The 25,873-nt window shown below is 37.9% G+C and overlaps 1 protein-coding gene across 1 annotated transcript in view; it reads right to left on the bottom strand.

Moving 5' to 3' along the window:
* Positions 1–5,607: 5,607 nt before the first annotated feature.
* Positions 5,608–25,873, bottom strand: part of SLC12A2 (solute carrier family 12 member 2) — a 70,841-nt gene continuing 50,575 nt past the window's right edge. The window contains exons 15-27 of the mRNA XM_068422042.1: positions 25,177–25,276; positions 21,674–21,785; positions 19,392–19,532; positions 19,077–19,183; positions 18,059–18,138; positions 16,547–16,687; positions 15,817–15,864; positions 14,140–14,262; positions 13,848–13,959; positions 13,301–13,387; positions 11,012–11,147; positions 9,426–9,493; positions 5,608–8,498 (exon numbers count right to left, since the gene is read on the bottom strand). Of these exons, the coding sequence (XP_068278143.1) occupies positions 8,363–8,498; positions 9,426–9,493; positions 11,012–11,147; positions 13,301–13,387; positions 13,848–13,959; positions 14,140–14,262; positions 15,817–15,864; positions 16,547–16,687; positions 18,059–18,138; positions 19,077–19,183; positions 19,392–19,532; positions 21,674–21,785; positions 25,177–25,276 (1,391 nt within the window). The 3' untranslated portion in view covers positions 5,608–8,362. The remainder of the gene's footprint in view (positions 8,499–9,425; positions 9,494–11,011; positions 11,148–13,300; positions 13,388–13,847; positions 13,960–14,139; positions 14,263–15,816; positions 15,865–16,546; positions 16,688–18,058; positions 18,139–19,076; positions 19,184–19,391; positions 19,533–21,673; positions 21,786–25,176; positions 25,277–25,873) is intronic.

The raw sequence follows: 25,873 nt of genomic DNA, 5'->3' as shown, positions 1-25,873 counted from the left end.
ACTACATAATATCTTTTGCTGCTTTTGGTTAGCTTTGGGAAGTAGATAGCTTGGATCTTACCTTATGTTTATGGATTGAATGAACAACCTGTGTTACGTTATTTGTTTTGTCTTTATCAGTAACAATTATCCCACAACACAGGAATGTGTTAAAGTTAGAAGCAATTACAAAGAATTAATTTAGAAGTGTTTCCCATTAAAGGGAAGAGACAATATTCCTAGTATTCACAGCAAAACCTAGAAATCAGGATTTGATCTGAATTCCAAATCTGCCACTAAGTCACTTCCTGGCATAAAAACTGCCATAGAGTGTGGTTAATTACTGTCAGAACAAGGACAGGACTACAAACTCATAAGCTGTTGCCCTTTATTTAGAGGCTGACTACCTATAGTCAAAGCTACAGTAGGAGAAGATGCTTTTTATTACTAACCTTGCTTCATCCTGGGAAAGTGAAAATTTGATTGTGATGCACTTGGAGTGACAGCACACAGATACATGTGCAAAGACAGACTCCAAATCATAAGTTAATACTGGAATGTTTTGTGTCTCGGACAGAATGAGTTTTCTAGAATGACCTAAGAGTTTTAGGGCTGGCCAATAGTACAGGATGGAAAAAGATCTGTTTTCTGGCTAGAGAAGATGCTCGTTCCCAGAGTTGCCAAGTAATCATAACCTGTTTTTTTTTTTACCCATTGGTATTACTTGCATCATGGTGACTTCCAAGTCCCAGCTGAGAATCAAGCCTCATTTTTCTAGGTGCTTACAAACATGGCAAGAATAAGAAAGCAGCAACCTCCAAACTCTGCAATACAATTAAAATAAAAATATAATGGATAAAGAGTGCTTAGTAATGTTTGGCATGTATTTGCCAAAGCTTGAGTTTTCTGAATAAATCATACCATGTCCAAAATACTACTATTGCTGGTTGAAGGATACAGAAAGATTTTAATGAGAATAAAGACTCTTCAAATTAACAAAGCTCAACTGTGCAATCAAAAGTAAAATGAAATTCTATATGAGGTTAGCCAAAATCCCATGTGAAAGCCCACACTATTCTGTGGTTAGCCTTGATTTCATATGTTAATACTGTGAATGGCTGTTTTTGGTCGACTCCATAAAATGTCATTTCCTTTGAGGTGCAAGCTCCTCTTGGCAGCCACTGTGCTCTGATCTGCTATGATTTCTAGGTTACCAGTTCTTAAACTACTATGTTTTACTACTATGTTACTTACTGTTTACAAGTAACAATGCTTAACTTTTGTGCTTATATTTTTGCACTTTACATCTGTTTTGATTTTTTTTTCTTTACCCTCACTTTTCATCAGAGATGAGTTGCATTAAACTGACCAAAATATTTATAAAACACATAGGCTAACATTAGATTATCTGGCGTATTCTTTTGCACATATATTCCATCCCCTGCTTCATGTATAGTTTTTTTAAATACTGTTCTAAATGTCCTTCTAGTAATTGGTAACAGTAGTACAAAGGAATTGTTCAAGAGCCCCTATAATTTGCAACACTGTGGTTAAACCATCCATCCAGGCATCTTGGTCTGAAAGAATGAATGACCATACAGGGCTGGGATGAGGATACTTGAAGGCTAATCTCAGCTCTCCAATTTTCAGCCAGAGCCTGTGGAAATCCTATTGCTTGTGACTCCATTTTACCATCTGTTTTGCAGAGATAAATTTAGTTGCAGAGAGATGTTCCAAGATTTAGTTATTAGTTGTAAAACACTTCAACAGAGTGATAAAGTTATTCTCAAGTTTAGTAAGCTTGGAAATGCCTAGTGCTTCACTATTCAGTTTCCTCAAATACTATAAATACCCAGTACCTGAATATTTTGGGATGATGTAAAGCTTTTATCATCTTGCTCCTACCTCTGTACTTGCAGAAGGTGGTGGATGTTTGTCTTGTTTGTTACTTATGAAGCAAAAATACCTTGTTGAAATCTTATGGATCACTCTGAAATTGGACAGGACAGGTTGCTCAAAGCCTCATCCACAGAATCAACCAGGTTGGAAGAGACCTCTGGGATCATTGAGTCCAACCTGGCCTTAAACACTGCCAGGGAGGAGGCAGCCACAACTTCTCTGGGAAACCTGTTCCAGTGTCTCACTGCCCTCACAGGAAAGAATTTCTTCCTAAGATTTAATCTAAATCTACCCTCTCTCAGTTTAAAACCATTCCCCCTCGTCCTGTCACTACATGTCCTTGTAAAAAGTCCCTCTCCCGCTTTCCTGTAGGCCCCCTTCAGGTACTGGAAGGCTGCTATGAGGTCTCCCTGGAGCCTTCTCTGCTCCAGGCTGAACAAGCCCAACTCTCTTAGCCTGTCTTCATAGGAGAGGGGCTCCATGCCTCTCATCATCTTCGTGGCCCACCTCTGACCTCGCTCCAGCAGCTCCATGTCCTTCTTATGTTGGGGGCCCCAGAGCTGGACACAGTACTCCAGCTGGGGTCTCATGAGAGCGGAGTAGAGGGGCAGAGTCCCCTCCCCCGACCTGCTGGCCACGCTGCTTTTGATGCAGCCCAGGATATGGCTGGCCGCCTGGGCTGCAAGCGCACATTGCCGGCTCATGTTGACTTTCTCGTCAACCATCACCCCAAGTCCTTCTCCTCAGGGCTGCTCTCAGTCCATTCTCTGCCCAGCCTCTATTTGTGCTTGGGATGGCCCCGTATCATTATTTTGCTGATACGCATTAAGTTTATCCAAGGCACTAAGTCGCTTAGCCCACGAAGCCGAAGGGACAGCGCGAGCACAGTGCACCGGGCAGCGCCGTGCCGGGCAGCGCCGTGCCAGGCGCTACCGGCGATGCTGAAGGGCAACAGCGCCACCTGCCGCTGCTGTGGTCGGTGAAACGCCCGGAAAACCGCGCGGACAAAGGATTTCCCATTTCTTTCACTAAAAATCGTGTTTTAGCAGCAGGATTTTGTAATTATTACTGCGGACGGGAACTGAGGGACTGTGAAGACGAGGTACCTAGACCCACAACCTCACACTAGGATTCGTTTTGGCTACAGCTCGTCAGGGCCAGTTTTCCCCCAGATCCCCACTGGGCAGGAGCAGAGTTGCAGCCCTTCTCCTCTCACGTCCAGGTGCTACTGCCATTCGATTCCTGTTAGGAGCCTATTTTGCAAGATTTCACTGAAGCGTAATAAACGTACATTTCCAGCACACAACACCATGCATAAGCAAAGACCAGAGCACTTCACCAGGGCAGGCTGACAGCACTGCAGCAAGGGCAGCTGTTCGCCGCGGCTGCACAGCGCCCCGCCTCGCCAGGCCGCTCCCAGGCCCCGCAACCGGCCCCGGGGCGACGCTTAAAGGGCCGCGGCGAATAAGCGGCCAATAAGAGGATGAGGGGAAACGCCAGCAGCCAACAGGAGCGCGGGGCTGCCGGGAGGGGCGGGGCCGGGTGGGTTGTTGACGGCGTGGGCCGAGGGGCGGCAAGGGTGTGAGGGGTGCGAAATGGGGCTCAGTGAGACACCGTGGATAGAAAGTTAAATTTAGTATTGCCCGACCTTTTAAATCCTGACCGACTCCATTTTCCCTCTCCCCCTTACATTGTGACACGCAGGTAAACATGGCTGCGCAGCTGCGTGCTGGCAGCCTCGCAACGCGGGGCCTGCACAAGCCGTGCAGGCAGGGGAGGGATGCAGGCTGGCAGAGGGCAGGGTGGAAAGCGGATTCCTGGAGCTACGAAACCAACCTTTTCTGGAAGAGAGAGCAAGCAGATCAAGGGTGAGACCAGCAAAGAAACTGTTCTCTGGTTCCTTTTTCTACTCTCATTTCTGTGCCTGCTGACACCAGTAAGAACAGGGATGTAAGCAGTGAGCATGGGCTTGACTTCACACCTGGTCACACAGATAAACATCTGCAAATTTGATGTACACAGCCCAAGGCAGAGAGTGCAGTTTCTTTGTCATTGTGAGATGAGCCTCTAGGCGTATGATGCAGCTTATGTTTCAAGAGAAAGGTCTTCCCTGCTTCCCTTTGGAGAAGGTGCATGCTACTGCTTCAATATTTACTCTTCCAGTTCAAGAGTTAACAAAGTGATTTCCACCAGCTTGTTTCCCCCTGTCCTAAATGCAGGCATCAGCTTCCATTGACCAAATCCACAGACTTAACTCTGAAAACCTGTTCCACCCCATGCTGTCAAGAGGCAGAGTAGCAAGAAAGATTTGATGATGCACTGGTAAGTGCCCAGAAGTTTTCACCCTGCCCCAAGGGGAAGCAAGGCAGTGGTACTGAAGCAGAACCCCGTTCAATGCCTCCGTGGTCTCACAGACCCTAAAGCCTTGCTCCCAGTCCAGCTGAACATAAGCCAGGTTTTAGGTGTAGAGGCAAGAGTTACAGGATTCCACAGAGGTTATACAAGAAGCGTAACTAGACTAATGAAGAACATTCACCAAGGTGAAGGGAGTCCTGCTTTCCTGTTTCAAAACAAAACCAAAACAGGCTGCTATGCAGTGTGAGCTTCACCGTGTAATTGTATAGCCCAGTGATGAGATCAACCTCGATTCAATTTTCATTTTTTAGCTTTGAAAGCATATGTGAAGTAACTTACCTGTGAATTCAGCTAATGGTACTGTGTCATTATTTAGATCAACCACTTCTCCAGCAAATAGGAGGATCTAGAAAAACTGCTACATACCTTCTCCTCTACCTCTTTACATACTGAAACAGGTTAGAGCCAGTGCCATAGAAGTTAGCCGTGTCCTTCTAACAAGCATTTCCTTTCCACTGTCCTCCAAACCTCACTCTCAAGGCCTAGCTTGAATGCATGGAAAAACTTAGTTAACAAGTATGTAGTAAATTAAAGATATATAGTAGAGGTCTTGATTTTTAGAGGTTAATTTTCAAATAAAAGTTCTCAGTCACCCAGATACACCGGGAAACACCAAAACTGATGAGGTTAAGGAGTTCTTCAGTGGTTCTAAGTATCATTTGATATGAGAAAACAACTTGCCATTTCTCATTATGTTCTTAGATTTTTTCCAATTAGTTTCTAGTTGAATATACATTAGTGGAGTGAAGGCCAAATATATGTCTTGCTTACAAGTGGCTTTGCAACTGAGTCTTACCAGTTATTTTCCTAACATATTTCATCATATCCCAGTGGACTACTATTTCAAGGGAGAAATAGAAGTTACAGTCCTTCACTGTATTCAGAGGCAAAACAAATTATATACGTAACAGGAACAAATTCTCAGATACTGATGTTCCAGCTTAAACGTACCATGTATTGCGGATTGGTCTGCATTGTCAGGCAAGTCATGACAAATTTTAGAGAGTGAAACAAGGTTTATTTTTCTTATGCAACCACTGCTGTTCCTAACCCAGTAGCGGCAAACGTTTCCCCTGAGAACAAAACACTTGTCTCCTTGTACCAGACACCTGAATGGCTTTAAGTTTTACTCATGGTCCTATGCAAATTCCACAATAAAGGTGGAATAAAATAAGCACATTCACATATCAGAAACTAATTAATCTGCTAAACTATGAACATTATTCCCTATCTCCCACCAATAAAAAAAGGCTTTGTTAGACAAGACAGTTGTATTGAATTCACTTCCTTTTATTGCAGTGACATCCCCCGGTACAAAGTATTAACTGCAATAATTACGTTGAAACATTAGAAAAGCATTTGTGTGTGACAGTTACAGTACCGTATCAAATCTTACATCTTCAAACCAAGTGGGCCATTACCCACTAACGCTCAAATCTTTAAATTATTTGCAGTTATTTTTACATATTGATGTCAGAAAAGCATATAAAAGAACGTATGTAAAAGGAAACCTAAATACAAGTGAACAAATAAATAATTGATTTTCTCCAGCTGTTACTGTCTTTCTAAACCCATACAAAGAAACCTAATCTACAGAAGGTATGAATTGCCATGTGTAAGTGATTTCATTTTTCAAGTAATTAATAATGATTGGAACATAACTAAATTTGGCGTCAAAAATCAAAGCAGAAGTTGGAGTGACTGCCACTAACTGACATCTGTTGCAAACAATTACATTAACTGTTGAAATTTTAGTGTAGCAAATAATCTTGAAACTTGACTTCATGCCTAGCGTTAGTGGACTTCGAGAGTGCATGTAGAAAGCATCCTATGTTATTTCACAGACATCACCTTAACTATCCCCATATGCATATTTAGATATATTTTATATAATTTTATACACATATATGCATGTATACACACACTTCATTTGGTTTCTGTGTTACAGATCATAAGCAATGGTTTCCTGAATGGGCAAAAACCTTTTAAATAAGTGTACCTGTGCACAGTTTTAATTTTTTTTTTTTTAAAGATAGCAGCACTAAATCCATGCCTTACTGTCCATCTGTTCAAAAGAATGTAACCCACAAAATAAGAAGAAACATGGCAATGATTCCATATTCACAATGTGACATCCTTATCCCCTAAAAACCACTGTACAACCTGCAATGGATACATTGGTAAGTTTGATCCCCACCCCCTCACTTGGAAGGAAACAGCACTTTTACTGCAAACTGTCATCTTACAATGTTTATCTTACAAGCTGGGCTTATGCTGGCATCAGTTATCTCACACTTAGCAGCAAGACATGCATGTTTTGTTTTTCTGATTTTTTTTTTTAAGTGAAATGACTCAATAGTCTCAAAGCCAATTGACAGAAACAGCAAAAAAAGATATTTTTGCAGTTTACCAAGAACTTGACAACAGTGTATACTGCACTGTGTAGAGTATTTTTATATTTAATCACAACATCTTGAACTCTGCCTTGCCACACAATGATTATGCTTTGTCCTTCAAAAGGAACAGTTACATTTCAATTTCATCTTGTATTTAGCATAAAAATACACCTTTTTTTGTGCATCCTTAAATGAAAGTCACTCAACCACTGGTAAACTAATCCAGTAGCATGTCCAATGCTATTATCAAAAGCTTGTGAAATGTTTTTAGGCAATCCTTTCTATGCAAAATATATTAGGAATTTAAAAAACAGTTCACATGACTAACCTTTATACAAAGGCTCAAGTGAAATTTCTTGTGTAGATGTTCATAGTAGACTAAATTATGAAGTTTTGAAAATATACAATGAAAGGGCACACAAGATTGGCAGTTTCTTTATTGAACATAGAAAATGTATAAAGTAGGATATATCGAACAGATCTAAATTGCTAGACAATCAAACCTGAGTATTATTTAATAAGACTAAATGACAACTGAATGAATTGACCTAAAAACATCTCCCCTCCTAACTAGTGGTCCTTTTAACCATTTCTTGAAAAATGCGAGAGAACTGTAGCTTTTACATTTCATATTGGATAGCAAGATTCCACATAGTGTTTACTGTTTTCTGTTAGATAGCATCACATTGCTTATGTTATCCCCATTCAAGCCTTAAGTTGAGTTTTGTTTCAAAATAAGTTGAAAGTGACACCAAAACATAATAGGCCAAGAACTAGGACAAGTCTTTTTCTTTTCTTCTAATTTGTAGTAAGACAAAAAGCCTCAGCCAGTAAGATGAATTCAGTTTCATATTAGAGCTACAGAGCAAAGGCTGACCGGTATCCTTCACCAAGGTGGCTAATGTTAGCTGTGTATCTCAGACTAGTACCAAAGTAATACACATTGTCAAATTTGAGAAAAGGATCCTCTCTGCTAGTGGAATTACCTTAATTTTAATTGTTACGAAATTTAGTAGCATGAAGTCTTGACAATAACATCAGGAATTTGTTTTAGTTCAACTGACCTGTCCCAATTCTCACCTTTAAATCTAACAGATACAATAATAAAAAACCAAAAACTTTCTGGGAATAGAAAACATACAGTACTAAGAACTAATAGCTCAATGGAAGACTGAAAAGCAGCATTCATTTTTATTGTAGTATGGAAGAGACTAGAAACTAAAAGAAGCCTGATCTAAACTCTTAGTTGAAGGCAGATTTTGACATTCTATATAAATTTACAAAATAGGATGTATGGATGAGATTTGGTTAATTTCAGAAGGCACCTCAAGGCTAAAAGGCTTTTATAAATCTATAATCCTTTCATTGATCAAAAATAAAACATTTTATTGCTGCTATTCAAATAGCAAACAAAAAGCTTGTCTTGTTCTTCAGTCTAACAAGGAATCCTCCCCCATTAAGCAAGATTAAATTACAGAAAATATAGAATAAAACTGAAGATGTCACAACTTTAGAAATACAGTGACTTTCCTTGTGTGCTTTCAAGTCAGTGAAATAGTGAAAGAAGAGTCACTTTTTGCCTTTGTGATGTTAATAAACTACAGACCATGTCAGTCACTCTCCCCTGGGCACTGAAGTACCATTTCATCATAACTGTCCTATGTGCAGTACTCTTAGGAATAGAAAGTAAGAACACTCTGATGATTCCCACGAACAAGGAGAATTGGTGGCAGATCTTTAGAAAGAGCTTCTAACCACGCCATGTATAGTGCACTAGAAACCGCACCTTTTCGTGCAACTGGCAAGCTCCTGCAATTCACAAGGGAAAAAAGCATTCAACAGTTAGAAAAACCTGGTGGAGTACAAGTCATATCATATAAATATGAAGTATGATTCTGCAAGGAGATAAATATTAAGTCAAATTTCCTAACCTTTTTAGTTTTTGTTTTTTCCTCAGAATTCAGTTAACGAGAGTTTGTATCTTAAGCACCACAGGCCTTTACATCTATTTACCCCTCACTTTTGGCCTCTTACCACCATTCTGTATTCACATACCTTCATGGAGAATTCTCCTCAGTTGAAGACAGTTTCTTGAAAGACTTCAAGATTTTAAAATACAGCTTTGTCTTATGATGCCAGGTTTGTGCAGCCTAATATTCCTTCTCACAATCCTTCTAAAAGATGCCATACTCTTTTTTTTTTTTTTTTTTGAAAAAACTACTGTAAATCTATTTGCCCTACTGAAACTTCACTTGTACTACTTCGTGAAGCTCTGAAGCAGGCTTGTAAAGAAAAACACAGTGAAGAAACCTATGATCTGCATTCTGCTTGTTTACACCAAAAGTAATTTCATGGAAATGCATCAGCAGGATGATGATCTAACTTTATCTAGAGAGATTTCCTAGAAAAAGAACTGAAAGGAAGGACCTGAAAGAGAGCGGAATAGTTGGTATGCGGGAGAGGAAGAAATGTGAGAATCCTGAGACACGCTACAAATGCGGAGGTAATCACCTGAAGCAATGTTATCAGAAGCACGAAACCACAAAGGCCATTTTTTGTTCATCAGTATAGCAGCTCCACCCTTCTAATAAATACCTTCAGCACTGAAACCTCCGTGAGTATTTCTATACTTCAATGCCAAGGCACAGGCTTTTTCCTAACCTGTATTTACATCTATTTGTATTTCAAATTACAGTTCTATATCAATTAGGGTAACAGTACAAATAATTTACTTACATGACAATTATGTTAGCTGTACTTGAATGTTCTTTCAGCAACTCATTTAGCCTAATCTGACGGTAAGTCTGTAATTAAAATGAAACTTGTTACGAAGATCTTTTATATAAAACTACAAAAAGTTCATTTATTCAAGAAAAATGAAAAACAGTTACTATCAATTGGTGTAAGTCATTTATAGAAAGGATGTACTTCCACCTTAGTCTGGCAACTGGTTCACTTTTCTGAAAATACTTACGGTTGCAAGGCTGGGATACAAGAAAGCAGTAAGCTTAAAATGTGCAAATCAGCCAAGTACTATGAAAGCTAAATTTAAGATAGTTCCTGTAATAATGATACCATCCTCGATAGCTCCTGGAAGCAAAAGCCCCTTGTGCTCTCTTGAAGGCTCTTTTAACTACATCCTGTAAGCTCATAGTGAGCAGGTCTTACAGAAGTGAAGCCCCAGCTTCATTTGGTAAGCCTATCTCCATAATGGGCCTCCCTTTTTTTACTACCCTGTCCTTTCTTAACGCCTGAGGTAGCTTCCTCAGTAACTTTCAGTTCTCTTATGTCAACTAACTTTCTAGCAAACATTTTGAGTTAACCATTTCTTATATTTTGTAATTCTCAGATAAGCTGAAGTCTAATTAGCCTGTGGGCTAGTGTCTGCAGAAACAATTACACTATCAGCAGACAAAAGAATAAATCACTTCAGTTACCTCACTGAAATGAGTTTTGGCAGTGTTTGTAGACAGGAGGAACAGCAAGGCATCAAGCAGTTCATTAACTATAAAGTAACTGTACTTCATAAAATCTTTCTCCCAAGCCCCTTGGTAATAAGCAGGTAAGAGATCTTAGCAGCAGCTGCCAGTCAATCTGTACCTACCTGTTAAACAGATTCTTGCTTTTTTTACACTTAAAATGTAGAATGACCTACCATTCCCATTTCTTCTCTACTGCAAATCCTCACAGATGTTTTTCCTGTTTGTGTTTTTACAACAAGATAAGGGTGGAATATACTCAGGACCATCTTGAAGAACTTCAGATCACTGAAACTTTAACCAGTCTTTCTTTAGATACTTCTTTGTATCTGCATCCCATTATAGGATGCTACCCCAGTCTCCTCCATAGAAGCTCTTCAGAAGGAATACCTCTGATGTTTCTACAGTGCACAACTGTTTGGGAAAAATGTCAAACCTTTAACTGCTCCTTAACACCACAATTAGATGTGGTGTGTGGTTTCTGTTTGTTTTTGGTTTTTTTGGGTTTTTTTTTTTTTAAACAACAAAGCAAAAAATGTTACTTTGGTCAAAGAAAGTCAACAAACATCTGAATATAGACTATATTAGTCTAAAGTAACTGCTGAAATACTGTAAGAAAGCAGTTTAGTGTCCGCCCCCCCCTCCAAGAATGCAGAAACATTTTTTTTTTTTTTTTATGAACCATCTAAATGGTTTTAGATGCTGCTTTCCAACAGCTATTCATAAAAACAGCTATGGTAGACAGAGAACAACAAGAATAACCTCATTGATATCACATCCAGAAATGCAGTAGGAGAAGAAAGTTTAACAGCATTTAATATAACACTCTAAAGAATACAGAACCTTTGTTTTGTAAAGCTCAAGTTCATTATCTGTTATCCTCCATGGCTCATCCTCCTTCATTTTATCTGCAACTTCTTGTTCTTTATCATCTTCATGAAGTCGGAAGGGCTCTATCATTTCTTCAAAAGCTGCAATACTGGAACAATTAAGTGAACAACGATATTAAAATAGATATGAGTCTGTATGTCAGCAATGACTGTCATAGTATCAGAAAGTAAGTTTTATTACCATGTAAAAATGAAGTGAAATGAAATTTTTTTATGTCCAATTGCAGTTAAAACATTAAATCAGCTGTTTGTTTACACTGTAGGTCAACAAACAATGCGGGACATCTGTAGGAGCTTTCACTGTTCATCACGCAACTAAATATGAAGTTTTAGCCAGTTTAAAAAAAAAAAAAAGACAAAAAACAACTTTTGCTAGTTTTGCGGTAACTGTTTGAAAGAGTACTACCTTAGAAAATGTATAGTAACTAAGAGTAGCTTCTTCAGAATTGAATTTGAAAGATGAGTTTAGACGTCACGCTAAAAAAAATAGCTATCAAGTCTCATGCTAGTGCCATTAGGATTTTGGCTTTGATATTTTTATTTTGCTTCTTTTTAATCTTTCCAGTACAGTCCGAGAGCCACCTTCAAATGCAAATAACCACAGCCACCTTGTTTAGTCTTCCTATTGCACGTGTTAGTGTTATGAGGTGTTACCGAATTTACTTGAACTTTAGCAAGAACTTTGTAAGAAAACCTTCTGAAGACCTAAGAGGCATTAATTTCTACTAGAAAGAACAACTTACATTACCCTACTTTCTCTACCTACATTAGGATACTTGAACAGCAAACAAATGCTGCCACAAGTTACTAAAGTAACTTGTCTTTGAATAGCCCCAGCATGTGAGAAAAATAAGCAAGATTTTTAGTGGAACATACTGAAATGTATGCCTTACATCCAATGAAATAACTGCATTTTGATGCTATTTGAATGTTTTTTTACAAAGATGACAAGGTATTGCCAGCCTTCTATGGTTGCAAATTACAGTGTGGAAAGTTTAACAAACATTAAGGAATACTTCTTAGGATATATTGTAATATCAGTATGTGTAACTGTTAGCTTCTGTATAATTAAACTCTCCCCATGACCATTTTCTAACTGAGGTGTTTCCATTCCTCCAGGAAACCCCCACACTACTAAAACATCATCTTTTTTTCTACCCTTGGTGGTCTTTACTGAAGTTAGTTGATACAATGACTTCACCTTCATCAAAACGGAAAAACCAGATGTGATCTGCTGTTTTTTGGCTAAACAAAAAGGAGAAGCATTAACAATGTTCTATTATATAGCACAGCAACTGTTGAAAATAAATCATCTTCCTCCACTTAGATTACAGCTATTGTTAATGCCAACTGGTACCTTAGAAAGGTTTTGGATATATTGTGGGGAATGCATCCACAGATATAGCAAAAAATGCTCTAAAAATAACTCATGGATCACTTCTGTGAAATAAAAATAATTCCATATAATTCTACAATCTCAACTTTTTATACATAAATGCGTGCTATCTCTAAGTTTACACATTTCACAGTAGCAGGCTCCCAGGAGCAGAGACATCCAAAAGCATCCGAGTGCCAGAAGTACTCTACCGTTTCAGTTGCTTGGTATATTCTATACATTTAAGAAAACATGATTAAAAAGCAGGGTATAAAGGAATGCTTATTAGCATTTACCATTTACATCAGTTGTAAAACAATATTTCCTAATTTGCAGGATGTCAAATTATTCCGATACATGCATATCCATGTAAAAGATATTTTTACAACTTCAGCATACTAAGGACAACTTGAAGGGAAAGCAGGGCAATATTTTTATATCTTACACATTCTGTTATAAATTAATCTACAATTAATATTTTTAAAACCTGAAAATCAGAAATCACATGTATGATCATTCCTGTGTAAACTGAAAGTCCTAGAAAAAAACGATCCACCTACTTGAAGACCAAGCTTAGTTACATTAAACTAAGACTCAAAGTAAGATAAAGATAATTTAAGTTTTTGTGAGCATTCATCTTTTTAAAAAAGATTGCTCCAGACAAATTGGATTTTTTTTTAAACTGTATCCTTCTGAATTTAATATTACAGTCTAAGGGCCAGAGATTAAAAAAAACACAAAATTCTATGTTCTTGTCATGGGAAGTACTCATCAAAACTGTAATGCAGGAAAGAATAAAGTATTCTAAATTCATGAACGACATCAATAATTCAACTAACAAAGAAGCTGGGGTTTTTTTAGACTTACTTTTCTTTCTTTGGCTTAGTATTAATGTCTCCAAGAACCATTATGTCTGAGAAGTCTATCCGAAATTTGCTGAGCAAAGTAGCCATCCTGTATTAGAAGAACAAGCCTTTATGCATGATCACATTTTTAATTATTTCACAGGGTAAACACATAGCTGTTTGGTAATAAAAATATTAGTTTAAGGGGGGGAAAAAAAAAAAGCAAATGTGATAGGGGAAAAAAAAAATCAAATCGACCTGGCATATGGCTATAAATCAACAACAGGTTTTGGAAAAAAAAGAATTAAAACCATAAAATTAAAGACAATCTCAGAAAATATTTGGAAAAGAGAATGTTAGTGTCAGACAATGCTGCAGAAAAATTAGTTTAACTTGAGGTATCTCATCCAAAACAATCTGGGGGAAATGCAATTTTTTTGGAGAAAGGGAGTAGAATATTACACCTCAATCAAAGAACAATTGAAAGAAGGCTACTAGGAAGAGAAAGTCATCTACTGTGTAACATGCTCCGTTAGCATTTGAAGTGAAATTTTTGAAGGTAAACTTACGCTCTTCTGTCACGATCAATCCTGTTTATTTTTCCACCAATGAACACTCTGATCTTACAGTCTTTCCACTTCTTCTTGGTTGTAAGAAGATAGGGAATCAACAGTGTCAAACCTGCATTTTGACCAGAATTTGGGAATGTTTCAGAAAACATAGCATCGTGTTAGAGTGTAATAGTACAAATTTATAATCTATATATATGAACTGACTGAAAGATATCTACTAACAGTTAATTCAAAATCACTTCAATAATTTTTTTTTCAACATTTCTTTTTGAAGTATAAAGCACATTACCTCCATCATCAAAGAGCCACCAGACATCAATATTGCTTTTGCCCTGTTTCTTCTGAAACTGAGTACTAGCATCAAGAAGTCTTTGGTCAGCCAAGTCTAAAGGAGAAGATGGGCTCTTTGAATCTGGAAAAAAGTATGATGAAATTTCATTTCTGAAGTGTTTTGCTTAACCTCCCTAAAATTCATCAAATGCGACTTCTTAACATTTTGTGATATCTCTAAGTTTAAATAAAAATTGTTTCTCCTTCCCTAACCCAACTCCAAATTTTGACTGAATGGATATATATGGAGCTATATTTAGGGACTCTGCAAACTCGTAACTTCAGCAGTTGAAGATTTAAATCTCAAAGTCATTTAGCAGACATTTGACAAATAAAGCATCTGTAAGATCTTTATACAATCATTTGCCTGGACAATTTAACTAACCTTGCATACATACTTCAGAGTTAGGTCATGCACTGTTGCTACCTCTTGCATATGACAGAACTTCCCTAAAAACATGTAGATACTGATTTACAAGTAAGTACCATGTCCTAAGCACTTTTCTTCTTTCCTTAAACACATTTTTCTTTAAGCATGTGGTGAAAAGCTAGTTCTGCATATTGGAACTCTATCTTTTGCAACAAGTACTGTTTTGCATGTGCAAGGCTCTGAAGCACAATATAGACTATTTTGTATAACAAAGTTATTGCATTTGCTGAGAACGAAACAATGGCATTTTCAATTAGATTAATATAGGTAAATATTTTTTTTAATTACAGAAACAAATAACCCCCTTCCCTTTATTAAAACCTCAGTTTGAACAAGAGCCAGGAGTTTGATATTAATCTCAGACCTTATTTTATAGGAATTTTTAAGTTTAGAGTACATCTGTGACTGATTTACATTATTATACTACGTTACTGCATACTGGGACTTTTTCCAAACTGCCACGTTGTGCTTCAAGATGTAATCTCACTTGCCATTATTAAAACAACAGCTTCTAGCTGTTGAAGTGGTGAAGAAAACGCAAAACAAGTTAGATGAATCTTAGTTAAGGCAAAAATACTTGCTCTAACTCAAAAAAAGTCTGAAATAAACCAGGAAGTGAAAACTGCTCAATTAATCCCGCAAAGTGCTGTTCATTTGAATGACTACTTCGCATTATTTCAGATGCTAATCTCACTGAGTGGCTATATTATGCCTTAATTTGCAAGCTGTTGAGCAATTCCAAGTAACACAGCAACAACTATGGCTTTAGAAGATCTACTGAATGGACTGATGGAGCACTTCCACTATACCTTAGATAGTGTTTCCCTTAACGCTAAGTCAAGTAAGGACCCAGACAGATACCTGAGACAGAGAGAACTAAGCAAGCTTCTGAACACATTTCAAACGTTACTTAAGAACAAAAGTTTTTATATCTCTCTCTCTCCCCCCAACATTTGTATCTGAAACACATACACAATCATTTCTCAGTAGCAACTTGTTCTGGGAGTTTCCACAAAGTTGCATTTTTCCATAGCCTAATCCCTAAAAATGAAGCACATTCCAAAGCAGATATGAACAAACAAATTAACATTGCAAGGTTGATATTTTCCTCTCTCTCATATACACGTGTAGAAAGGAGTACAAAAGGAAAACTGAAATTAACAATGCGAAAGAATGATTTAACACAAAAAGGTGGAAAATGCCTGCCTTTTTTCAACAGTGGTTGTGTTGGAGTCTTTCCATCCTCGTCCTCCTCTGGAAGATTTTTAAAGATACAAAATAAAAAGGTTAATTTCCTTTGTGATGCTACTGAAAACACTACTAGTGTATACATAAAAAAAAATAGAAAATAAAGATGTAGAATGAAATGGGTTTTCATACAAAGAAAAGCACACAAATGCAGTCTACCAGATCCTGAGATTTATTTCTACTTCAAAAAAAAAAAAAAAATCACATTGCTCACTTAACTATTAGGTCACTCCAAGCTTTTACTTTAAAAAGAAGACAAAAAACATTTGTCATGTTGAAATACCCTGAATGATTTGTGTCTGTTAACATGCATAGAATATTCTAGTCTGAGGTGAAAAAATCTTCATAAATTTAGCACCCTTCAAACCACACTTAATATGTAGATGTGTGGCACAATTCTCAAGCAATTTTTAATGCCTGTTAAACTGATTAACAAAGAAAATCCATTGTAGGTCATTGTCTACCACCTGTTTTACTTAGGGCAATAGACATGAAAGATTTATTTTACATCCTGTTGAGCTCTAAACCAAAGTACTTAAGTGATTAGACATCAACGACTAGAAATGCATGACACACTTCTGTTCCACAGACACAAAAATCCCTTAAATAATTCCTTGGTGAGGGGACAGAGGAACTGAAGAGGGAATGAGAGAAAGGACTCAAATTTCATTGCTAACTAGCAAATTACCTTTATGGAGAGTGGGAGTTCTTTCACTAGACGATGGAGCAAAAGCTATAGAAGTGTCTGTCTCGGCCTTCTTGCTATAATCCACTTTTACTATGACATCCTTGGTACATGGAGATTTTTCTTGGGATGACAGTAACTCTTCTTTCAGAAAGCAAAGAAACACATTATAAACCACTTAATTGTTCCAAATGGTATCAACAAAGGTATGTGACTATATTGAGATGGGTCACAGTTAGTTAAACTCTACTGTAACTGGTAAGTTATGGCAAAGGTGTGTGTGTGGGGGAAAGAACAACAAAGGAAATCTTGTATGAACTGCTTCAAAGTACAAAGAGGCTCCTCCTCTGAGCAGCGCTGTAATTTCCTGCTACTTCCTTCCCAGATTTTGGGTGTTGATTGTATTACCACTGGCTAAACATAAAACAGAGCTAGCTCATACTGAGGAAGTACAACCAGGAGGAAAAAAAGAGTTAGTTGGTGAAACATTTTCTGTTTCCACTCTAACTCCAAGAGGAAGATGAGCCTTAGACAAGGCCCAGATCAAGTATGTCTTATAGCCAAGGTTTTTTATTTCCAGGTTTGGCTTCAGTGGAGATACTTGGTGGCTGTCAAGAGTTAAAGTAAACCCACAGTCCCCAGTGGGTACTAAGACTCTTCTGACACCTTGGTGTTGTATTTCCCAGTCTTCTCAGCAGTGTTGTTTTCACACTGCAGGTTCACTCCTTGCTGTTTCTCATACTCCTCTGCACACAGTGACAGACTCTCTGCCTCTCCCCAAATCCTAAGCCATTCATATGTTTCCAGTGAAGGAACAACCCTGCCCTCTTTCAGGAGGATTCCCCCTTATACAGAACTTGTGTCACAAGCATTCTTCCTCATTGTAGGAACGTTGTATGGAGCAAGCTACAAACAAATTAGACATTATCAATTCAGTAGACAGTTGCTGCCAAAGCTCATAGGCTTCCTTCATTATTCTGCTTTAAATTTAACTAAAACTATACCACTTGGCTTAAGACCACTACCTACAAAGCACAACCAAGTCTTCTATATTGAAAATAGAAAACATTTCCAAACTTAGACAGAGTACTGCTGAGGTCTCTTAACTAGCGTGTGTAGGGGTTGGCAACCCACACCAGACCCGCAGCATCCTTGGATCATGCACATTTGTTGCGATTTTCATGATTCTAGACTTGAGTCCCAAATACTTGATACTAATTTGGCAGCCTCTTTAATTTGTTTCAGTAAACCAGGAAATCCTTGGGAAACCACTATATACAGCTTACAAATACAGAAAGTTGAAACACACAAAAAACCAAGTTCTGTTGCTGAACTTGGGTTATTCTTATTTTACATTTCAGACTTGCTAATTTCAACTGATTTTTATTCTATAAGAGGAGTGGTGTTTTGGTTTGTTGTTTTTTTTTCATAACTTATCTTCATTTAGTATTTTCAGAAAGCAGTATTAAAAAGGGAATAACAGCTATTCACCAGATGAAACAAAATAAATCTTACCTTGGCCCTGAAGGTGAGAAATGTCCAGGCCCTCCTTTAGGCGGATGACAACTACACCATACTGAATGTCAAAGGCATCACTAAACAAAAGGAACAAAACCAAAATATTTTACAACTTTTTCTTTCCCAAAGGACCTACTTTACCTACCCTCTTTGAACAAATTCCAATGATTAAACATTGCCATTTAAACTCCCAGATCATAAATTTGTGTTACAGTTTCAGTTTCAATTCCAAACTATCAACTGCATCAATGAACTGAACACCATATCCTGAAAAGCAAAACATAGAAGAGAGATCTATTCCCTCTCCTCCCTCTCTCCCCATGAACACATCAGTCAACTTCTGCACAGATGATGACAAGATACACTGAAAAACCCTCTGTGTAAGTGCAAGAAGCAAGTTTTGTTTTTCTTAAGTGTTTGTAGCACAAGCTATTGTATTAAACTTTTAAGCCAGAACTGGTCTACCTTTCCGCACTGTCAAATTACACTGGGATTTCTTTTCTCATCTTCTTTTTAGCTACCATACTACTTTGGGTGTCACTGCTGTGTATCTTGTGAAGTAAAATATTTCTTGTACATGAAAGCAAGGTTTAATGAAGATAGAACTTCTGCATAAGAGTTGATTCATTCCCTACTACACTTAATCTGTACAGAAGTAGGGTAGGAATAACCCTGCTTTCAAGAGAAACTATGCTTTAAAGAATTCAGCACACAGGCACATAGGACACTAGTTCCATCTCTAAAGACAGTAACTCCTAAATCTCAGACCACTGCCACAACACTTTCTAGAGGCAGAACAAGTTATTATATAGAAACCTAATTTGTTTAAACTATGAAGACTTGCTTATTAATTTCCATATCAGAAAAAAAAAAAGGTATTGAAGACTGCTGGACCAGCAATATGGAAAATCTGAGTCTACCTGGAAGAGACTTAATGCGACTAAGATCTTCTTGACCTACTACCAGACATACTGAAATAGAATGTAAGAGCTACACCTCCACATTTTCTACTTACTGGAATAAATTTATATAGGTTTCAACATCTCTCATGTCACCTTGTCTCCAGTTTTTCTTAAATCCAATAACAAGGGTGTTAGGTCTCATTCTACCCAGACCAGCAGCCTAAGAAGAACAAAAAATATTTTTTAAAAAACATGTTATTGAAACAACTAAAGGTTCTATTCTTTTCTTAAGCAGAAAACAACGTATTTTTCATCAAGGTTTTAAGCTAACTTTGCATAATGAAAATACTTCAAAGTATAAAAAAACTTCCAATTTTGACGTTCATCTTCACTACTTTAATTTAAAAAAAAAAAATTGAGAGGTGTACCTGCATTAAGTATTGTCCTCCATCCCTCAAGTCCTCTGCATGCACTGGTGCATAGAAAGCCTTCATCTTGTTTTTAATTAGCCATCGCTGATATTTAGCCAAATCAGTTGACAGTTCCTTCATGGCTTGCCTCCGAGGACCCTTTCAAAATAAGTAAGTAAAAAAAGAGAGGGAACATGAATTATGAGCATGAGTACTAATAAAGCACCCCCCGCCCCTTTTTTTTTTTTAATTTCACTGCTAGAATCCAATTCAAACTTGAAGAACCTCAAAATGTGCTTCCACACTATCAAAAAAAAAACCAACCCAAAACATCAAAATACCAGGCATTATCAGCAGCAAAGAGGGAACCAGATTCTCATTTTTAGGAAGAAAGTTGCTCAAGCTTTAGCTATCTTGTTCCTGCAGAGCACAACCCACTTCCCCAGCAGGTGGCATAAGCATGTCCTCCAAAGTGTAACATTGTTATAAAAGGAAAGGGCTTTGTAATGAAACAGACAGATACAGGATGACTTAATATTGGGCTTTATGGGAATATTTGTTTCAAGCTGTACAAGTGTGCCTATGTGTGTACATAATCCTAATCAGAAAGCCTTTGTCACGGTAGCGTCATTTCTGCAGTTTTATGTTGCAGCCAAAGTAATCTCCTCTTTAAATACTTTCTTTTTATTACTTCCATCAAGACAAACATGGTGTTCCTCCTAGACATCAAAATACAGAATACAGGAGGAGGTATAATCAAGAACACAGTAGCCCAGCTTTTGCAAAACGATACAGTTTGCAAAAGGATACAGACTCTGACCAAATGGTCAGTTAGTGAAGAATAAGGTAGTGTCATCCTTCTTGCAGGAAAGCAATTTTAAATAGAGATAGGATATGCTCCCAGAAAATCTCTAATCAGAATTGCTTTCCTACAAGAAGGATGACACTACCTTGTTCTTTTCAGTAGAGCCCTACGTTTAAAAGCCAGTAATTCCATCTGTGATATCTGACCTCTCTGGTATTACTCAGTTTCTGTCCTTTGCACTCATTTTAAGTTTGTATAGAAAGGAATTAAAAGAATTAAAGTTTCTGAGGACAAAACTGGCCAATATTTGCTTACCAAAATGAATGTTCTGTGGATTGCATTAATTTGACTTGCTATTATTTGTTCATTAGATCAGAAGCAAGTCATACTTAGTAAGTATGGTAAATTTAAACATATTTAAGAGTAAACAATCTTTGTATTTAAAGTTACACTTGCTTAAATTTTCTGTGATGTGACAGAAAAAGTTTGGCCTTGAAATATGAAGCTAACTACACAATCCCAAGATGCTAAAATGTATTTACCAATGTTTATGGTAAACAGAGGTGCAACAGCCTCTCTGTAGCTAACTGAAGTTTTGGTACAGACCATAGTATGACAGCCACCTTACATCACAGTTAAGACAACTCATGACAAGCATAATTTTGAGGAACAGTTACTTGAAGCTTGCTTCCTTCCCTCCACCCCAAAACCTCTACAGGTCTGCTGTAGAAGATACTACCTAAAAAAAAAAACAAACCCCAAAACCAAACAAAAAAAAGTAAGAACTGCTGAAATTATGTCCTTGTAGAACAACCCTCACACACCCCCAACCCCCAAAGAACCCAGACCTCATATCCTGACAAAAAACAGGGAAAGTTAGTGAAATAACAGGGGCTGGGCAGAAAGGGAACTGGAAAGGAAATACCTGTTCACATTACTGTTTCACCAGCCAATGATATGCATCTGGTAACTGAGGAATGAAAAACTACTTGAAAGGTTAAGAGCAGTTTTTAACTATTGGCTAAACTGATACTGAATTTACTGCTCAAGAATGCTTATTTTAGACCAGGCTTTGTAAGAAATCTACACAGGAATTAATCTCCATGAAACTAACACTGAGAGGAAATCTAGCTGTATACTGCGCATCACTCTGACCAACTGCTCTGTCCAAAGCATGAGAGAGTACATGAGACTGTATGACACACGGACAAAAAGAGACCCAGGATGTAAACCAGTGTTCACTTTACTCCTACAGAGCTTCCTCAGCATTTAAGCATCAAATGATCAAAGGCAGTAATTTTGCAAAGCTTCCCCTGTAGTATACCTAACTGGAATAGTGATGACCCATACATGAGTGGATCCTACCAGTACATCTCTTTTTTTGCACTTCTCTGTCTAATGATGCTTTCATTTAAAACAAAACCCAAAAAGCAAAAAACCCACACACAAACAAGAACCACAAGGTAACTTTAAAGTAAAGACAGAATATACCTACCATATGTACGTGGCCACAGATCATCAAACCCACATTCTTGGTGAAAGCATGGACAAGGTGAAGCAAAGCTGGACGTGCATTTGGAGCACCTGTCATAATTAAGCACTGAGGTCTAGAATTGTGAATAGATGAGGGGAAAAAAAATGGTTGGAATTAATTTCATCTGGAGTTGTCTGGTTTTTTTCCACACATTTAGAAAGATCAGAAACGGATTTTAGACAAGACTAGGTCAGAGGTATGAATTTCTCCCCCTATTTGTAAGTCACATCCCTTTGTATTTTCTAGCTTAGTTTCTTCTGTGCCCAAGAGAAAAACTGGAATCATACGCTTTACTAAAAATGACTATCATTCAGAAGGTGGAGTCAAACAACTGCAAGTAAGTTATTCTAGACAATTTTCTAATAAATTTTAAAAGAGGAAGTGTCCAGACTTCAGAATTCATTTCAAGAGATAATTTTTCATATCGTAAGAATCACGTAAAGTCATCTGTCTTGATCTCTATAGCAGCTCCAGTTCATTTTCTATATTGGAATCATAGAATAGAATCATAGAATAATAGAATTACTTAGGTTGGAAAAGACCTTTAAGATCATCGACTCCAACCATAAACTGAACATTGCCAAGTCCACCACTAAACCATGTCCCTAAGCACCACAGCTACACATCTCTTAAATACCTCCAGGGATGGTGACTCAACCTCTTCCCTGGGCAGCCTGTGCCAATGCTTGACAACCCTTTCGGTGAAGAATTTTTTCCTAATATCCAACCTAAACCTCCCCTGGCACAACTTGAGGCCGTTTCCTCTTATCCTATCATTTGTTACTTGGGAAAAGAGACCAACACCTGCCTCGCTACAACCTCCTTTCAGGTACCTGTAGACAGCAGTAAGGTCTCCCCTCAGCCTCCTGTTCTCCTAACTAAACAACTCCAGTTCCCTCAGCCGCTCCTCATATGACTTGGGCTCTAGACCCTTCACCAGCTTTGTTGCCCTTCTCTGGACTCGTTCCAGCACCTCAATGTCTTTCTTGCAGTGAGGGGCCAAAAACTGAACACAGTATTGAGGTGCGGCCTCACCAGTGCCGAGTACAGGGGGACAATCACTTCCCTAGTCCTGCTGGCCACACTATTCTGATACAAGCCAGGATGCTGTTGGCCTTCTTGGGCACCTGAGGACACTGCTGGCTCATATTCAGCCGGCCATCGATCAACACCCCCAGGTCCTTTTCCACCAGGCAGCTTTCCAGCCACTCTTCCCCAAGCCTGTAGCGGTGCATGGGGTTGTTGTGACCCAAGTGCAGGACCTGACACTTGGCCTTGCTGAACCTCATACAGTTGGCCTCGGCCCCTTGATCCAGCCTGTCCAGATCCCTCTGCATAGCCTTCCTACCCTCAAGCAGATCAACACTCCTGCCCAACTTGGTGTCATCTGCAAACTTATATTATAAAAAATTAACAAACATTGAACTGCTCTGGTTTAGAATGTATCTATAGAACTCAAAATATGTTTTGCCATACGTTAGAAACCAGTAACAGGCCAAAAAATAATTCTCCTAAAGACACTGTGCTTAAAACTGGCTTACATTAAGTTCTCTATCTCCTTAGAACAACAACTGAAGTACTTTAAAATTCAGAAAGCTATATACTAGCTTCCCAAACAAAAGAACAGAAGTACTTCTAATGCAATCCTAAATACATACTGATCAGCAGAGCATTCATTTACTGTATCAACACAAGCAGAAAGTTACACTTGGTAAAAGTTTTCCTGTAAGGCTTGTTTCTACATTGAAGTTTGCAACCCAAAATAGACTCGCAGCAGACAGAAGTGAGGTTGCAACACTAATCACAGTTAGGTAATGCAAATTATTTAATGCCAGCCTTTAGATTTGCATTAGGGGAAGTCTGAAAATTGCTGCTCTTGATATCTAAGCCATAAACAAGTTTCTGAACGTAGACTATTTCTTCATGTTAACAATGCAGCTTGACATAATAGGTAATACAGTATTTGTAAATAAATCACGGATTTTAATGTCACATTAGGACTTAGGACTTCAGAAGGAAGAACTGTTTCATAATTAAACTTCAAGTTTTGTGTTATACCTACAACAGTCAAGCCTTCAGTTTGGAAGTGGGAAGCCCATTAATACTCATATTAATACATTTGTAATTTAGTTTTACTGTCATATTCTTTGAGGTTGTGCTGGTACCTATCATGACTGATTGACAAATCTAATTTCAACTGTCTGTATGTATGCAACACAGACATTTTAAGTACTTGTCCTGTACTATTTCAAGAAAATTTAGTCACTTCCAAGAGAGGCTAGGGGTCACAATTGGAGTATTTTCCCAACTGACAGGAAATACCATAGATCTTTTCTTTGAAAAACTGCATTGCTGCCAAGTTCTGCCTTCTGGACTTAACCTCAGAGAATGGCAGCTGTATCAAGATTCTCTCCCTAAACTCACTCCTTATTAAATTCTGCCTTAAGTATGCAAAGTCTCCCTTCACAGAGAACAGAAGATTTTAGTAGCTAGATTATCTTGCTAATATGCTGAGCATAACAGAATACACTGAGCATAACAGAGTAATACACTTCTTACAGCTGCAAGGGATGATAGAGATTTGCTAGACTAAGTGTCAACACTAGAAATCCTGTGCTGGGCATAGGCAGCATGTAGGAGGTAACTGCTCTATTTGTAAAGATGGCAACAAAACCTCCATGCTTAGAAATACTCAAAACTTGACTGGATATGGCCCTAAGCAATCTGATGTAACATTAAAGTTGGATCTAACTTTGCAGCTGGATCTATGGTGAGTCAGTTGAGTCGAGGACTGGACAAGACCACATGGTAGTCATGTTCAATCTATGATTCTATTTATTTGGAGCAACTAGTTTAAGCCAATACTTTTTGTTAAAATTTTTTGAAGTATCTTTCTTCTAGAACAGCTTCTTCCAGAAAAGCAGCATAAATACTATAGGATAGAAAACTGCCTCTTGGGTAGCCATGCTGGCAGACAACAGATCAGTTCTCCTCTTCTGCTGTGTGAAAAACTCGTGTAGCCTGTTTGCCATTACTGAAGTACAATGGGACAGTATGTCTAATGTGAAATAGCTGGTGTTAAGGACAACATCCACAGTACACACATCTTGAGGATTTTAGGTTAGATCAGTTTTATCCCAAGCATGTAGACTGAATGCTCATTAGCAGTTTGGATCCTATCTTCCAGTTCAGTTTCATCAAAGAGGAATGCAATTCACGGTTCATGATGCAAACCATGAGGCACCTAACAATAAGCAAGCATCATCCATAGACTTGCTTCTACAGTGCACTCTTCATCAGAAATAAAATACTAATGTAAGTATGTCCATGGCAGTGAAATGAAAGTTGTTATAACCCACAGGAGATGAAGAGACATTTAACAGAAACCATGACAGCAAACATTGTGACAATACCCTACTGAATACACAGAAATAACTTCCTATGTTTTTAATATTAACTGTTACCTAAAGTTTTTCACGTGATCTTCCACTCCTGAGAGCCGAATAGAATGCTGTAGTGCATTCAAGTACGTCAAAGCTTGCGTTGAGGATCCCCAGTTCACATCTGTTGGAAGATTTGAAGTTCCACTATTTTATTTAAAGCTGTTCATTGTAAAACGACATGATCACAAAACAAATGTCTAATATGAACTGAAAACACAGAAGATTTAAGCTGCATCTTGGTATATTCTACACAGTACTAGTCAAACCCTACAGCTAAATAGGCAATTCTATTTAAAGATAACGTTTCTGTAGAAGTTTTAGCAAACATGTTAGAGTTTGGTATTTTACAATTAAAGGAAGAAAGAATTGAGGGGTTTTTTTTCCCCAGCATTTCAAAGATTGTGACAACTTCAGAGTAAAAGAAAATTACATTTCAGGAAAAAATGCTGTGCTTAGTCATTTTATAACACAGCAAAGGAAAAAGTAATCTCAAAACACTGCCTAAACACAGTCAAATACTTTCAGTGAAAAACCGTGAGATTAAGCGCTTCCTTTGAGATTATTATTTTTATAAGGAAATGAAAGGAAAGATCCCAGTATCCTATCTGTTCCCAAATACATCTTTTGATAACTACAATGAATTGATCATCCAAGTACTTCATAATCTTCATAGCCCAGGATGCAGGGTTTTCCTTATTTTCAACTTCAGGAACACTTT

Source organism: Nyctibius grandis, chromosome Z (assembly GCF_013368605.1).
Source record: "Nyctibius grandis isolate bNycGra1 chromosome Z, bNycGra1.pri, whole genome shotgun sequence".
Taxonomy (NCBI): domain Eukaryota; kingdom Metazoa; phylum Chordata; class Aves; order Nyctibiiformes; family Nyctibiidae; genus Nyctibius; species Nyctibius grandis.
Note: the sequence above shows the minus strand (reverse complement) of the source record. Positions and strands in the feature narration are given on the sequence as shown.